We start from the raw sequence: 14,754 nt of genomic DNA, 5'->3' as shown, positions 1-14,754 counted from the left end.
GTCCTGTATGTGTATATAAATCTCCCCATACCATTCAGTACATAATCATTTTTTTTTTTTCTAGAACCTTCCTATGGGCTCGGGTCCCCCATTAGTTATGTATGAAAGCCGCAGTGATGGTAGCTGGAACATTTTCCTCGGCCTCCCATTGGTGATCAGGATGCGGGCGGCGTGATTAAAGACATAAATAAAAGGAAACACGCAGAGGCAGAACACGCCGAGGTATTGTGACGACAAATCAGCGATTCTGATCGCCGGTCTGTGCCTGCGGGAAGCACACGTCTCTCCTCGAAGGGGAAGAATGGAAAGAACGGAGGAGATGGGGGCGGGGCGGGGGGGGGGGGTGATCTATGGAAATAATATTTGTATCAGAGAGACGATGGTGCCAAAAAACTGGGAAGACCCGGTAACATTTTTAACCATATAGCGACCGGCCCTATATTTTTAGCACCGATCACTGCATTGGTGTCACTGGTTCCCCCCCAAAAAAAAAAAAAAAAAATGTCAAAAGTGTTAGTTAGTGTCCGATGCGTCCGCCGAAAATATCGCAGTCCCGCTATAAGTTGCTGATCACCGCCACTACTTATAAAATAAATAAATAAATAATAATTCCATAAATCCATCCCATAGTTTGTAGACGCGATAACTTTTGCGCAAACCAATCAATATATACGCTTATTGCGTTTTTTTTTTTTTTTTTTTTTACCAAAAATATGAAGAAGAATACAAATTGATGAAAATTTTCGATTTATTAAACATTTTCATTGGATTTTTTTTTATAGACGAAAGTAAAAAATATAGTTTTTTTTTTTTTCAAAATGAACGCTCTTTTTTTGTTTATAGCGCATAAAATAAAAAAATGCAGAGGTGATCAAATACCATCAAAGGAAAGCTCTATTTATGGGAAAAATTTTACTTGGCTACAGCGTCGCACGACACCCTTCTTTTTTTTTTTTTGCCCTCTCTTGTTGAAAAGCAGCAGGCGACCTCCCCTCCTGCCCACCCCTGCAATGAACAATCCATCACTATGAAGGGAAAAAAAAGACACAGTTGCAGAATAAATCCTTATTAAATCAAATGAGTTGTGTGATCAAATGTCGTAATTAAAGTGCATCTGTCTTTTCCCCTCCCCCCCAGTGATCAGACTGTACATTGTAACTTTGTAGGAGTAGGAGGAGTCATTTCTCATTCCTCCCTCCCGTGATCAGACTGTACATAGTAACTTTGTAGAAGGAGGAGGAGTCATTTTCTCAGTCTCCCCTCCCCCCCAGTGATCAGACTGTACATTGTAACATTGTAGAATGAGGAGGAGTTATTTTCTCAGTCTCCCCTCCCCCCCCCCCCCCAGTGATCAGACTGTACATTGTAACTTTGTAGTAGGAGGAGGAGTCATTTCTCATCCCCCCCCCCCCAGTGATCAGACTGTACATTGTAACATTGTAGAATGAGGAGGAGTTATTTTCTTAGTCAGACTGTACATTGTAACTTTGTAGAAGGCGAGAGGAAGCATTTTAACAATGTCGGTGTCTATCTCTTCGGTCACACGGCTCCGGTCTCTGTGGATTTGCCATTCCAGTAAATCACGGTGCTAAGAAAAAAAAATGATAGTCCGTCTATATTTAAAGTTGCCGTGGTAACCGGCAGTGAGGGAACGGCTCTGCCGTCTGAGAGCTCGCCCCGTCTCACGCCTGCCTGGTAGATGACATTTAAATCCCCTTAACCACTTGCTGACCAGACCTTTTCTGACACTTTTTGTTTACAAGTTTAAATCAGTATTTTTTGGTAGAAAATTACTTCTTATAACCCCCAGACATGTATGTATGTATGTATGTATGTATGTATGTATGTATGTATGTATGTATTTTTTTTTAGCAGAGACCCTAGGGAATAAAATGGTGATCATTGCAAATTTTAACGTCATAAAAATATATACATACACACTCCAACTTTTTTTTTTTAGAACGTGAAAGATGATGTTACGCTGAGTAAATAGATACACTTTAATTATTCTTAAAAAATATATATATATATATATATATATATATATATATATATATATATATATATATATATATATATATATATATATATGTGTGTGTGTATTTTTTTTATATATTGTTATATATATTGTTTGTTTATTTGTATTTTTTACACTGCCCCTTTATTTTTTATTTATATGTTCCTTATTTATTTTATGTTTTAGTATTACACTGTCCCTTTAATAGTTTTTTTATTATTATTATTATTATTATTTATTTATTTATTTTTTATACTGTCCCTTTCTTTTTTTTTATTTCTTTTTTATTATTTATTTTATGTTTTAGTAATACACTGTCCCTTTCATTTTGTTTTTCTTATTTGTTTATTTTTATTTTTTTTACACTGTCCCTTTATTTTTAGTTGTTTTCATTATTTATTTTATGTTTTAGTATTACACTGTCCCTTTAATTCTTATCTGTTTCTTATTTTTTTTTTTTTTTTTAATTTACATTGTCCCTTTCATTTTTTGTTTTGATCACTTTTATTCCTATAAAAAGCAATGCAAACATCCCTTGTAATAGAAATAATGGAGACATCTGGGAGTCAAAATGCCTCTTTATGGAGACATCTGGGGGGTCAAAAAGGCCCTCAAATCTCTTCTTTACCTTTTTAAAGCAAAAGATAAAAAAAAAATGTTGATTTTTGGCTTTAAAAAAAAAAAAAAAATGTTTACTTCCACCCTTGCCCGGAAGTGACATCATGAAGTCACTCTGGTCCTCCAAGGCCATAGAGGTGATCAAAGACGATCTGGTCTCTGGAAGCCTCTGTGAGGAGTTGGCCGCCACACCATCGAATTGTTTTCCCGGGCTTGGCAACCAACAATAATTCCAGCTCCCACAAATTGGCTACAGTAGGTGCTCAAGTGGTACCCAGATTAGTCCTGTCAATGTAAGAAGGTTCTCCTAACGACAACTCGTTATGTGTATAAAAGACACCTGTCCATAGAATCTCTCTCTTCCATTTAAACCTCACCACCATGGGTAAGACCAAAGAGCTGCCAAAGGAGGTCGGGGACAAGACTGTAGACCTGCACAAGGCTGGAATGGGCTACAAGACCATCAGCAAGAAGCTTGGTGAGAGGCTTGGTGAGAGGCTTGGTGAGAGGCTTGGTGAGAGGCTTGGTGAGAAGCTTGGTGAGAGGCTTGGTGAGAGGCTTGGTGAGAGGCTTGGTGAGAGGCTTGGTGAGAGGCTTGGTGAGAGGCTTGGTGAGAGGCTTGGTGAGAAGCTTGGTGAGAGGCTTGGTGAGAGGCTTGGTAAGAAGCTTGGTGAGAGGCTTGGTGAGAGGCTTGGTGAGAGGCTTGGTGAGAGGCTTGGTGAGAGGCTTGGTGAGAAGCTTGGTGAGAAGAAGACAACTGTTGGAGCGATTATTCTCAAATGGAAGAAATACAGAATAACCATCAATAGCCCTCGGTCTGGAGCTCCATGCAAGATTTGACCTCGTGGGGTGAGGATGGTCATGAGAAAAGTGAGGGATCAGCCAAGAACTACACGGGAGGAGCTTGTGAATGATCTCAAGGCATTTGGGACCAGTCACCAAACAAACCATTGGTAACACAATACACCACCATGGATTGAAATACTGCAGTACCCGCAAGGTCCCCCTCCTCAAGAAGGTACATGTACAGGCCCATCTGGAGTTGGCCACTGAACATCTAAATGATTCAGAGAAGGGTTGAGAGACGTTGCTGTGGTCAGATGAGACCAAAATGTAACTCTTATGCCGCGTACACGCGATCAGACTATCCGGCGGACCAGAGTCCGCCCGACAATCAGCCCGTGTGGGCTCCGGTGGACTTTTTTCCCCCAAAAGTCCGGCGGACTTAGAAAGTAGTTTTGACTCAAAAATTGTCTGCCGGACTACAATCCGGCTGTCTGTGTGCTAGACCGCCGGACTTTTGAAATGAACTGACTTTCCCGCACACGGAGAAAAGTCCGTTCATTTTGAACGCGGCTCCAGGTAGCAGGGACTAGCGAAGGAAGTCAATGTCGCCGCCTTCGGCGATGAGATTGACACGTCGCTGGCCTCGTCACCTGGTATGGACTTAAAGGGGAAGCCCTATGCCGAAAAAAACGGCGTAGGGGTCCCCCCCAAGGTCCATATAAGACCCTTATCCGAGCACACAACCCAGCCGGTCAGGAAAGGGGGTGGGGACGAGCGAGCGCCACCTCCTGAGCCGTACCAGGCCGCGTGCCCTCAACATGGGGGGTGCTTTGGGGAAGGGCGGGCCCTGCGGCCCCCCCACCCCAAAGCACCTTGTCCCCATGTTGATGAGGACAAGGGCCTCTTCCCAACAACCCTGGCTGTTGGTTGTCAGGGTCTGCGGGCGTGGGGCTTATCGGAATCCGGGAGCCCCCTTTAATAAGGGGGCCCCAGATACCGGCCCCCCACCCTATGTGAATGAGTATGGGGTACAATGTATCCCTACCCATTCACCTGGTGAAAAAAATTTAAATAAAACACAACACAAGGTTTTAAAATAATTTATTGCACAGCTCCGGGGGTCTTCTTCCGTCTTAGGGGGTCTTCTCGCCGGACTCCTCCGCTATCTTCTGCTCTTTTGCTAGCTCTTTTACTAGCGGCGGAGCCGGCTTTCTTCTTTGTCGCTGTCCGGGGGTCTTCTTCCGACTTCGGGTGTCTTGTCCCCCTCTTCAGTTCTTCTTGCCGAGCCCCCGCTCCTTCTTCCAGATCTTTTATTAGTGGTGGCCCGGTCTTCTGTCGTCGTCGCTGCTGCCGCCACCTTCTATTTTCTTCTTCTCTTCTTCTTCCTCTTCTTCCTTGAGATGTCGACCCAACGCTGTCTCTAGCCGTAATGGCAGGGATGCGTTGTGCGGCGACTTATATAGGGACAATGGGCGGGGTCACCGGGTGATGTCCCCGCCCCTTATGATGTCACAGTCCCAGAGGATGCTGGCGGTGACGACGACAGAAGATCGGGTCACCGCTAGTAAAAGAGCTGGAAGAAGGAGCGGAGGCCCGGCAAGAAGAACCAAAGAGGGGGACAAGACCCCCGAAGAGGGGGACAAGACCCCCAAAGTCGGAAGAAGACCCCTGGACGGCGACGAAGAAGAAAGCCGGGCTGCTCCGCTAGTAAAAGAGCAGAAGATAGCGGAGGAGTCCAGCGAGAAGACCCCCCAAGACGGAAGAAGACCCCCGGAGCTGTGCAATAAATTATTTTAAAACCTTGTGTTGTGTTTTATTTACATTTTTTTCACCAGGTGAATGGGTAGGGGTACATTGTACCCCATACTCATTCACATAGGGTGGGGGGCCGGTATCTGGGGGCCCCCTTATTAAAGGGGGCTCCCGGATTCCGATAAGCCCCCTGCCCGCAGACCCAGACAACCAACGGCCAGGGTTGTCGGGAAGAGGCCCTTGTCCTCATCAACATGGGGACAGGGTGCTTTGGGGTGGGGGGGGCCGCAGGGCCCACCCTTCCCCAAAGCACCCCCCATGTTGAGGGCACGCGGCCTGGTACGGCTCAGGAGGTGGCGCTCGCTCGTCCCCACCCCCTTTCCCCGACCAGCCAGGTTGCGTGCTCGGATAAGGGTCTTATATAGACCTTGGGGAGGACCGCCACGCTGTTTTTTCAGCATAGGGCTTCCCCTTTAACTCCATACCAGGTGATGGGCCAGCGACATTTCAAGCTCGCCTGGAGCTGCGTTCAAAATGAACGGACTTTCCTCCGTGTGTGGGCAAGTCCGTTCATTTCAAAAGTACGGCGGACTCCCGCCATAGTCCGGCGGCCGGTTGTGTGTGGGCAGGTCCGCTCGTTCGGAAAGTCCTGCGGACTTTCCAGCGGTTTGTCCGCCAGACTAAGTCTGCCGGATAGTCTGATCGTGCGTACGTGGCATTAGGCATTAACTCGACTTGCCATGTTTAGAGGAAGAAAAGTTCTGACTATGACCCACACAACACCACCCCTACAGTCAAGGACTGAGGTGGAAACACAATGCTTTGGGGCTGTTTCTCTGATAAAGGTACAGGCCGACTTTGTCGCATTGAGGGGCCAATGGCCATGAATTGTAAAATCTTGGATGAGAACATTCAAACCTGGTCACCAGCTACAAGAAACGTCTGACCTCTGTGCAAACCTGGTCACCAACTAGAAGAAACGTCTGACCTCTGAGCAAATCTAGTACCAACTACAAGAAACGTCTGACCTCTGTGCAAACCTGGTCACCAACTACAAGAAACGTCTGACCTCTGAGCAAATCTGGTCACCAACTAGAAGAAACGTCTGACCTCTGAGCAAATCTAGTACCAACTACAAGAAACGTCTGACCTCTGTGCAAACCTGGTCACCAACTACAAGAAACGTCTGACCTCTGTGCAAACCTGGTCACCACCTACAAGGAATGTCTGACCTCTGTGCAAACCTGGTCACCAACTACAAGAAACGTCTGACCTCTGTGCAAACCTGGTCACCACCTACAAGGAACGTCTGACCTCTGTGCAAACCTGGTCACCACCTACAAGAAACGTCTGACCTCTGTGCAAATCTGGTACCAACTACAAGAAACGTCTGACCTCTGTGCAAATCTGGTCACCACCTACAAGAAACATCTGACCTCTGTGCAAACCTGGTCACCACCTACAAGAAACGTCTGACCTCTGTGCAAACCTGGTCACCACCTACAAGGAACGTCTGACCTCTGTGCAAACCTGGTCACCACCTACAAGAAACGTCTGACCTCTGTGCAAATCTGGTACCAACTACAAGAAACGTCTGACCTCTGTGCAAATCTGGTCACCACCTACAAGAAACATCTGACCTCTGTGCAAACCTGGTCACCACCTACAAGAAACGTCTGACCGCTGTGCAAACCTGGTCACCACCTACAAGGAACGTCTGACCTCTGTGCAAACCTGGTCACCACCTACAAGAAACTTCTGACCTCTGTGCAAACCTGGTCACCACCTACAAGGAACGTCTGACCTCTGTTCAAACCTGGTCACCACCTACAAGGAACGTCTGATCTCTGTGCAAACCTGGTCACCACCTACAAGAAACGTCTGACCTCTGTGCAAACCTGGTCACCCGCTACAAGAAACGTCTGACCTCTGTGCAAATCTGGTCACCAGCTACAAGGAACGTCTGACCTCTGTGCAAACCTGGTCACCACCTACAAGGAACGTCTGACCTCTGTGCAAACCTGGTCACCACCTACAAGAAACGTCTGACCTCTGTGCAAATCTGGTACCAACTACAAGAAACGTCTGACCTCTGTGCAAATCTAGTCACCACCTACAAGAAACATCTGACCTCTGTGCAAACCTGGTCACCACCTACAAGAAACGTCTGACCTCTGTGCAAACCTGGTCACCACCTACAAGGAACGTCTGACCTCTGTGCAAACCTGGTTACCACCTACAAGAAACTTCTGACCTCTGTGCAAACCTGGTCACCACCTACAAGAAACTTCTGACCTCTGTGCAAACCTGGTCACCACCTACAAGGAACGTCTGACCTCTGTGCAAACCTGGTCACCACCTACAAGAAACTTCTGACCTCTGTGCAAACCTGGTCACCACCTACAAGAAACTTCTGACCTCTGTGCAAACCTGGTCACCACCTACAAGGAACGTCTGATCTCTGTGCAAACCTGGTCACCACCTACAAGAAACGCCTGACCTCTGTGCAAACCTGGTCATCACCTACAAGAAACGTCTGACCTCTGTGCAAACCTGGTCACCACCTACAAGGAACATCTGACCTCTGTGCAAACCTGGTCATCAACTACAAGGAACGTCTGACCTCTGTGCAAACCTGGTCACCACCTACAAGAAACGTCTGACCTCTGTGCAAACCTCGTCACCACCTACAAGGAACGTCTTACCTCTGTGCAAACCTGGTCACCAACTACAAGGAACGTCTGACCTCTGTGCAAACCTGGTCACCACCTACAAGAAACGTCTTACCTCTGTGCAAACCTGGTCACCACCTACAAGAAACGTCTGACCTCTGTGCAAACCTGGTCACCACCTACAAGGAACGTCTGACCTCTGTGCAAACCTGGTCACCAACTACAAGGAACGTCTGACCTCTGTGCAAACCTGGTCACCACCTACAAGAAACGTCTGACCTCTGTGCAAACCTGGTCACCACCTACAAGGAACGTCTAACCTCTGTGCAAACCTGGTCACCACCTACAAGAAACGTCTGACCTCTGTGAAAACCTGGTCACCACCTACAAGAAACGTCTGACCTCTGTGCAAACCTGGTCACCACCTACAAGGAACGTCTGACCTCTGTGCAAACCTGGTCACCACCTACAAGGAACGTCTGACCTCTGTGCAAACCTGGTCACCACCTACAAGGATTGTCTGACCTCTGTGCAAACCTGGTCACCACCTACAAGGAACGTCTGACCTCTGTGCAAACCTGGTCACCACCTACAAGGATTATCTGATCTCTGTGCAAACCTGGTCACCAACTACAAGAAACGTCTGACCTCTATACAAACCTGGTCACCACCTACAAGGATTGTCTGACCTCTGTGCAAACCTGGTCACCAACTACAAGAAACGTCTGACCTCTGTGCAAACCTGGTCACCAGCTACAAGGAACGTCTGACCTCTGTGCAAACCTGGTCACCACCTACAAGAAACGTCTGACCTCTGTGCAAACCTGGTCACCACCTACAAGGATTGTCTGACCTCTGTGCAAACCTGGTCACCACCTACAAGAAACGTCTGACCTCTGTGAAAACCTGGTCACCACCTACAAGAAACGTCTGACCTCTGTGCAAACCTGGTCACCACCTACAAGGAACGTCTGACCTCTGTGCAAACCTGGTCACCACCTACAAGGAACGTCTGACCTCTGTCCAAACCTGGTCACCACCTACAAGGAACGTCTGACCTCTGTGCAAACCTGGTCACCACCTACAAGGATTGTCTGACCTCTGTGCAAACCTGGTCATCAACTACAAGGAACGTCTGACCTCTGTGCAAACCTGGTCACCACCTACAAGGAACGTCTGACCTCTGTGCAAACCTGGTCACCACCTACAAGGATTGTCTGATCTCTGTGCAAACCTGGTCACCAACTACAAGAAACGTCTGACCTCTATACAAACCTGGTCACCACCTACAAGGATTGTCTGACCTCTGTGCAAACCTGGTCACCAACTACAAGAAACGTCTGACCTCTGTGCAAACCTGGTACCAACTACAAGGAATGTCTGACCTCTGTGCAAACCTGGTCACCACCTACAAGAAACGTCTGACCTCTGTGCAAACCTGGTCACCAACTACAAGAAACGTCTGACCTCTGTGCAAACCTGGTACCAACTACAAGGAATGTCTGACCTCTGTGCAAACCTGGTCACCACCTACAAGGATTGTCTGACCTCTGTGCAAACCTGGTCACCACCTACAAGAAACGTCTGACCTCTGTGCAAACCTGGTCATCAACTACAAGAAACGTCCGACCTCTGTGCAAACCTGGTCATCAACTACAAGGAACGTCTGACCTCTGTGCAAACCTGGTCATCAACTACAAGGAACGTCTGACCTCTGTGCAAACCTGGTCATCAACTACAAGGAACGTCTGACCTCTGTGCAAACCTGGTCATCAACTACAAGGAACGTCTGACCTCTGTGCAAACCTGATCACCACCTACAAGGAACGTCTGACCTCTGTGCAAACCTGATCACCACCTACAAGGAACGTCTGACCTCTGTGCAAACCTGGTCACCAACTACAAGGAACGTCTGACCTCTGTGCAAACCTGATCACCACCTACAAGGAACGTCTGACCTCTGTGAAAACCTGATCACCACCTACAAGGAACGTCTGACCTCTGTGCAAACCTGATCACCACCTACAAGGAACGTCTGACCTCTGTGCAAACCTGATCACCACCTACAAGGAACGTCTGACCTCTGTGCAAACCTGATCACCACCTACAAGGAACGTCTGACCTCTGTGCAAACCTGGTCATCAACTACAAGGAACGTCTGATCTCTGTGCTTGCCAACAATGGTTTCTCCACCAAGTACAAAGTCATGTTTTGCTTGGGGATCAAATTCTTATTTTACTCACTTAACTGCAACTCAGTTTACAGTACTTATTGCGGACGTCACCCTCCAGGAATACAGTCGCTCCTTATGTCAAGGGCAGCTCCACCCAAAAAAACAGCATTACAGAGTTTGGTGGATGCTGGCATGGTAAACTCCCCGGCGGGCTCTTTTAGGGAGAGCCTTGCAGGAATCTGGCTGCTTGCAGTACCGTCACAGTCCACCTGCCTTCATAACAGCCAGAATGGGCAAGCAGTTATCCAAATACACCTGGGGGAGGACTAGCTAATGAAGTAGCTCTCCTCCATGACAAATAATCTCCCTCGCATGTCTAATATGTGTATGGTCAGCCTACGTTATCATATCTAGCCTATGATCATCAGCTCCATCTAGTGGCCACGATGCAGTATTTTCCTGAAACACTTCAATTAGGCAAAGTACAACATTATGGCCACTAGATGGTGCTAAGGAGATAAAGATATTAGGCAACATACAGGGATTATTTGCTTCCCTTGAAGGGGGACCAAGCCTTCCTGCAATGATCATCACTGTCTATCCCAGATAAAGGAATCCGGTGGATGATGCTCAATGCCTCAGCTGACTGGCCGGTTAGCATACCGCACAGGTAGGTGGTGCAGGCCTCTGCCTATAGTCACCCTTACAGATATATTTGGGGCGTGGTTCACACTACTAGTAGGCACAGGTGCATTTTACATACGTTCCTGATCTAGAGGAAGGTTGAATGATCGAATTTGGAATCTAGAAAAAAATATTGCCCAACATTGGGTCAACATCCTACCACCAGTGTTTAGGGATACCCATCGCTGGGTCCCTGTGCTTCTCTATGCAATGCAAGCAGATCATGGCTGGTGGGGGAGGAGCCTGAGTGCAAGAGCACTCAGTCCTGATGCAAGCAGTGGGAGGGGCTATGCAAATATCAAGCTGCCCTAATAGGTGGAAGTCAGTGTGGAGAAAGGGGCGTTCCTAGGCAGGCTGGATTTGCATAGGTAATGCCCACAGGTGATGCTGAGCCTCCATGAATAAAATAACTGAAACCCAATGAATGAAAGGGACGGGGCAAGAGACTGGGGAATTTTGTGAAGTCATCGGGTATACATGATATCACTCACCTTTCCATTCGGACTCGCTTTTTTAAAAACTCTGTAACAAAAAAAAAAGATAGAAAACAATTAGAATATTATAACAGAAACATACTAACAAATTCTGTGCATAGTTATTACTCCTCAGGACTATGTGACCCCTCCCCCCATATCTCCCCAAGCCCTTTCCCCCCCCACTGACACATGGTGGCCTGTGAGAGGTGGAGGGGTGTCCCTCCCCTGTAGGGTGTGGCCAGAGGACTTGTTCCTTGCCCTGTAGGGGGCGCCCAGCGGTGCCCAGATGACCTTTTCCCTGCCCTCTAGAGGGTGCCCAGCGGTGCCCGGAGGGCCTGTTCCCTGCTCTGTAGGGGGCGCACAGTGGTGTCCAGAGGACCTGATCTCTTCTCTGTAGGGAGTACCCAGCGGTGGTCAGAGGACCTGTTCCCTCTCCTGTAGGGGGCACCCAGCGGTGCCCAGAGGACCTGTTTCCTCCCCTGTAGGCAGTGCCCAGAGGACCTGTTCCCTCTCCTGTAGGGGGCGCCCAGCGGTGCCCAGAAAACCTGTTCCCTGTCCTGTAGGGGGTGCCCAGCGGTGCCCACAGGACCTGTTCTCTCCCCTGTAAGGGGCACCCAGCGGTGCCCGGAGGACCTGTTTCCTCCCCTGTAGGCAGTGCCCAGAGGACCTGTTCCCTCCCCTGTAGGGGGCGCCCAGCGGTGCCCAGAAGACCTGTTCCCTGTCCTGTAGGGGGTGCCCAGCGGTGCCCACAGGACCTGTTCCCTCCCCTGTAGGCGGTGCCCAGATCACCTGTTCCCTGTCCTGTAGGGGGCACTCAGCGGTGCCAAGATGACCTGTTCCCTGTCCTGTAGGGGACATCCATCAGTGCCCAAATGACCTGTTCCCTGCCCTGTAGGGGGCACCTATTGGTGCCCACAGGACCTGTTCCCTGTCCTGTAGGGGGTGCCCATTGATGCCCAGAGTACCTGTTCTCTCCCCTGTAGGCGGTGCCCAGATGACCTGTTCTCTGTCCTGTAGGGTGCACTCAGTGGTGCCCAGATGACCTGTTCCCTGTCCTGTAGGGGACACCCAGTGGTGCCCAGATGACCTGTTCCCTGTCCTGTAGGGGACGCCCAGTGGTGCCCAGATGACCTGTTCCCTGCCCTGTAGAGAGCACTCAGCGGTGCCCAGACGACCTGTTCCCTGCCCTGTAGGGGGCACCCAGTGGTGCCCAGACGACCTGTTCCCTCCCCTGTAGGAGGCACCCAGCGGTGCCCAGAGGACCTGTTCCCTGCCCTGTAGGGGGCGCTCAGCGGTGCGCAGAGGACCTGTTCCCTCCCCTGTAGGGGGTACCAAGCAGTGCCCAGATGACCTGTTCCCTCCCCTGTAGGCAGTGCCCAGAGGACCTGTTACCTCCTCTGTAGGAGGCACCCAGTGGTGCCCAGAGGACCTGTTCCCTCCCCTATAGGGGGCACCAAGCAGTGCCCAGAGGACCTGCTCCCTCCCCAGTAGGGGGCACCCAGCAGTGCCCAGAGGACCTGTTCCCTCCCCTGTAGGAGGCACCCAGTGGTGCCCAGAGGACCTGTTCCCTCCCCTGTAGGGGACGCCCAGCAGTGCCCAAAAGACATGTTCGCTGCCCTATAGGGGGCACCCAGCGGTCGCACCCAGCGGTGCCCAGTGGACCTTTTCCCTGTTCTGTAGGCGGCACCCAGCAGAGCCCAGAGGACCTGTTCCCTCCCCTGACAATGGTGAGCAGTGAATGAGCTCTTTGTTCTGCAGGAAATCAATATGCTTTCCATTCAGCAGTCCGTCTGCCTTCCCCCCACAACGGCGCTTCCGATCGATACAACCATCGCATGCGCTGCAAACGCTGTGCTCTTATGACTTTTCTCCTTTGTGGAGAGCCAGTAATGAAAACACCTGCAGGGAGTATTTTATACACAGACCACCAGGGATCCCCTGCATGGAAGGACCCCAGTGCACCATGGGAAGGGAGCCATTGATATCCTTGCTGCAGGTATATATCAGCTATACATGGATTACACCGGGATCCGGAGTCTGCCGGAATGTTCGGGAGCAACGAATAGAACCAGGCGGACCGCAGACCAGAGGGGGGTAAACAACGCACAATGTATAACAAAGGATATCTACACAACCTATTTATATAAAGTAGAAGTTACATACAGTATATATATATATATACATCACAGTGCCTTGAAAAAGTATTCATACCCCTTGACATTTCCCACATTTTCTCATGTTATAACCAAAAACGTAAATGTATTTTATTGGGATTTTATGTGATAGAACAACACAAAGTGTCACATAATTGTGAGATGGAAGGAAAATTATAAATGGTTTTCAAATTTTTTTTACAAATAAATATGTGAAAAGTGGGGGGGGGGGGGCATTTGTATGGCGCCCCCTTTACTCCGATACCCCTAACTAAATTCTAGTGGAACCAATTGCCTTCAGAAGTCACCTAATTAGTAAATAGAGTCCACCTGTGTGTAATTTAATCTCATTATAAATACAACTGTTCTGTAAATCCCTCAGAGGTTTGTTAGAGAACCTTAGTGAACAAACAGCATCATGAAGGCCAAGGAACACACCAGACAGGTCAGGGATAAAGTTGTGGAGAAGTATAAAGCAGGGTTAGGTTATAATAATATCCCCCAAGCTTTGAACATCTCACGGAGCTCTGTTCAATCCATCATTGGAAAATGGAAAGAGTATGGCACAACTGCAAACCTACCAAGACATGGCCGTCCACCTAAACTGACCGGGCCGGGCAAGGAGAGCATTCATCAGAGAAGCAACCAAGAGGTCCATGGTAACTCTGGACGAGCTGCAGAGATCCACAGCTCAGGGGGGAGAATCTGTCCACAGGACAACTATTAGTCGTCTCTCCACAAATCTGCCCTTTATGGAAGAGTGACAAGAAGAAAGACATTGGAGAAAGAAAGTCATAAGAAGTCCTGTTTGTAGTTTGTGAGAAGCCATGTGGAGGACACAGAAAACATGGGGAAGAAGGTGATCTGCTCAGATGAGACCAAAATTCTACTTTTAGCCTAAAAGCAAATCGCTATGTCTGGTGGAAAACTAACACTGCCCATCCCCCTGAACACACCATCCCCACTGTGAAACATGGTGGTGGCAGCATCATGTGGTGGGGATGGTTTTCTTCAGCAGGGACAGGGAAGCTGGTCAGAGTTGATGGGAAGATGGATGGAGACAAATACAGGACAATCTTAGAAGAAAACCTGTTAGAGTCTACAAAAGACTTGAGACCGGGGCGGAGGTTCACCTTCCAGCAGGACAACGACCCGAAACATCCAGCCAGAGCTACAATGGAATGGTTTACATCAAAGCATATTCATGTGTTAGAATGACCCAGTCACAGTCCAGACCTAAATCCCATTGAGAATCTGTGGCAAGACATGAAAATTGCTGTTCACAGACGCTCTCCATCCAATCTGACAGAGCTTGAGATATTCTGCAAAGAAGAAAAAGAATGGGGAGAAATGTCCTCTCTAGATGTGCAAAGCTGGTAGAGACTCCACAAAAGGACTTGCAGCTGTAATTGCAGAGAAAGGC

The 14,754-nt window shown here is 48.7% G+C and overlaps 1 protein-coding gene across 2 annotated transcripts in view; it reads right to left on the bottom strand.

Annotated features, from left to right (window-relative positions):
- Positions 1–14,754, bottom strand: part of LOC143927183 (beta-arrestin-1) — a 276,266-nt gene that overhangs the window by 110,295 nt on the left and 151,217 nt on the right. For both annotated transcript variants that reach the window (XM_077451156.1, XM_077451157.1), the window contains exon 2: positions 11,194–11,224. In XM_077451156.1, coding sequence (XP_077307282.1) covers positions 11,194–11,224 — 31 coding nt within the window. The remainder of the gene's footprint in view (positions 1–11,193; positions 11,225–14,754) is intronic.

Source organism: Lithobates pipiens, unplaced genomic scaffold (genome assembly GCF_037356315.1).
Source record: "Lithobates pipiens isolate NorthernLeopardFrog02 unplaced genomic scaffold, aLitPip1_a1.2 Scaffold_23, whole genome shotgun sequence".
NCBI classification, from domain to species: Eukaryota; Metazoa; Chordata; class Amphibia; order Anura; family Ranidae; genus Lithobates; species Lithobates pipiens.
The sequence above is the reverse complement of the archived record's forward strand: the minus strand, read 5'-3'. Positions and strand labels throughout refer to the sequence as shown.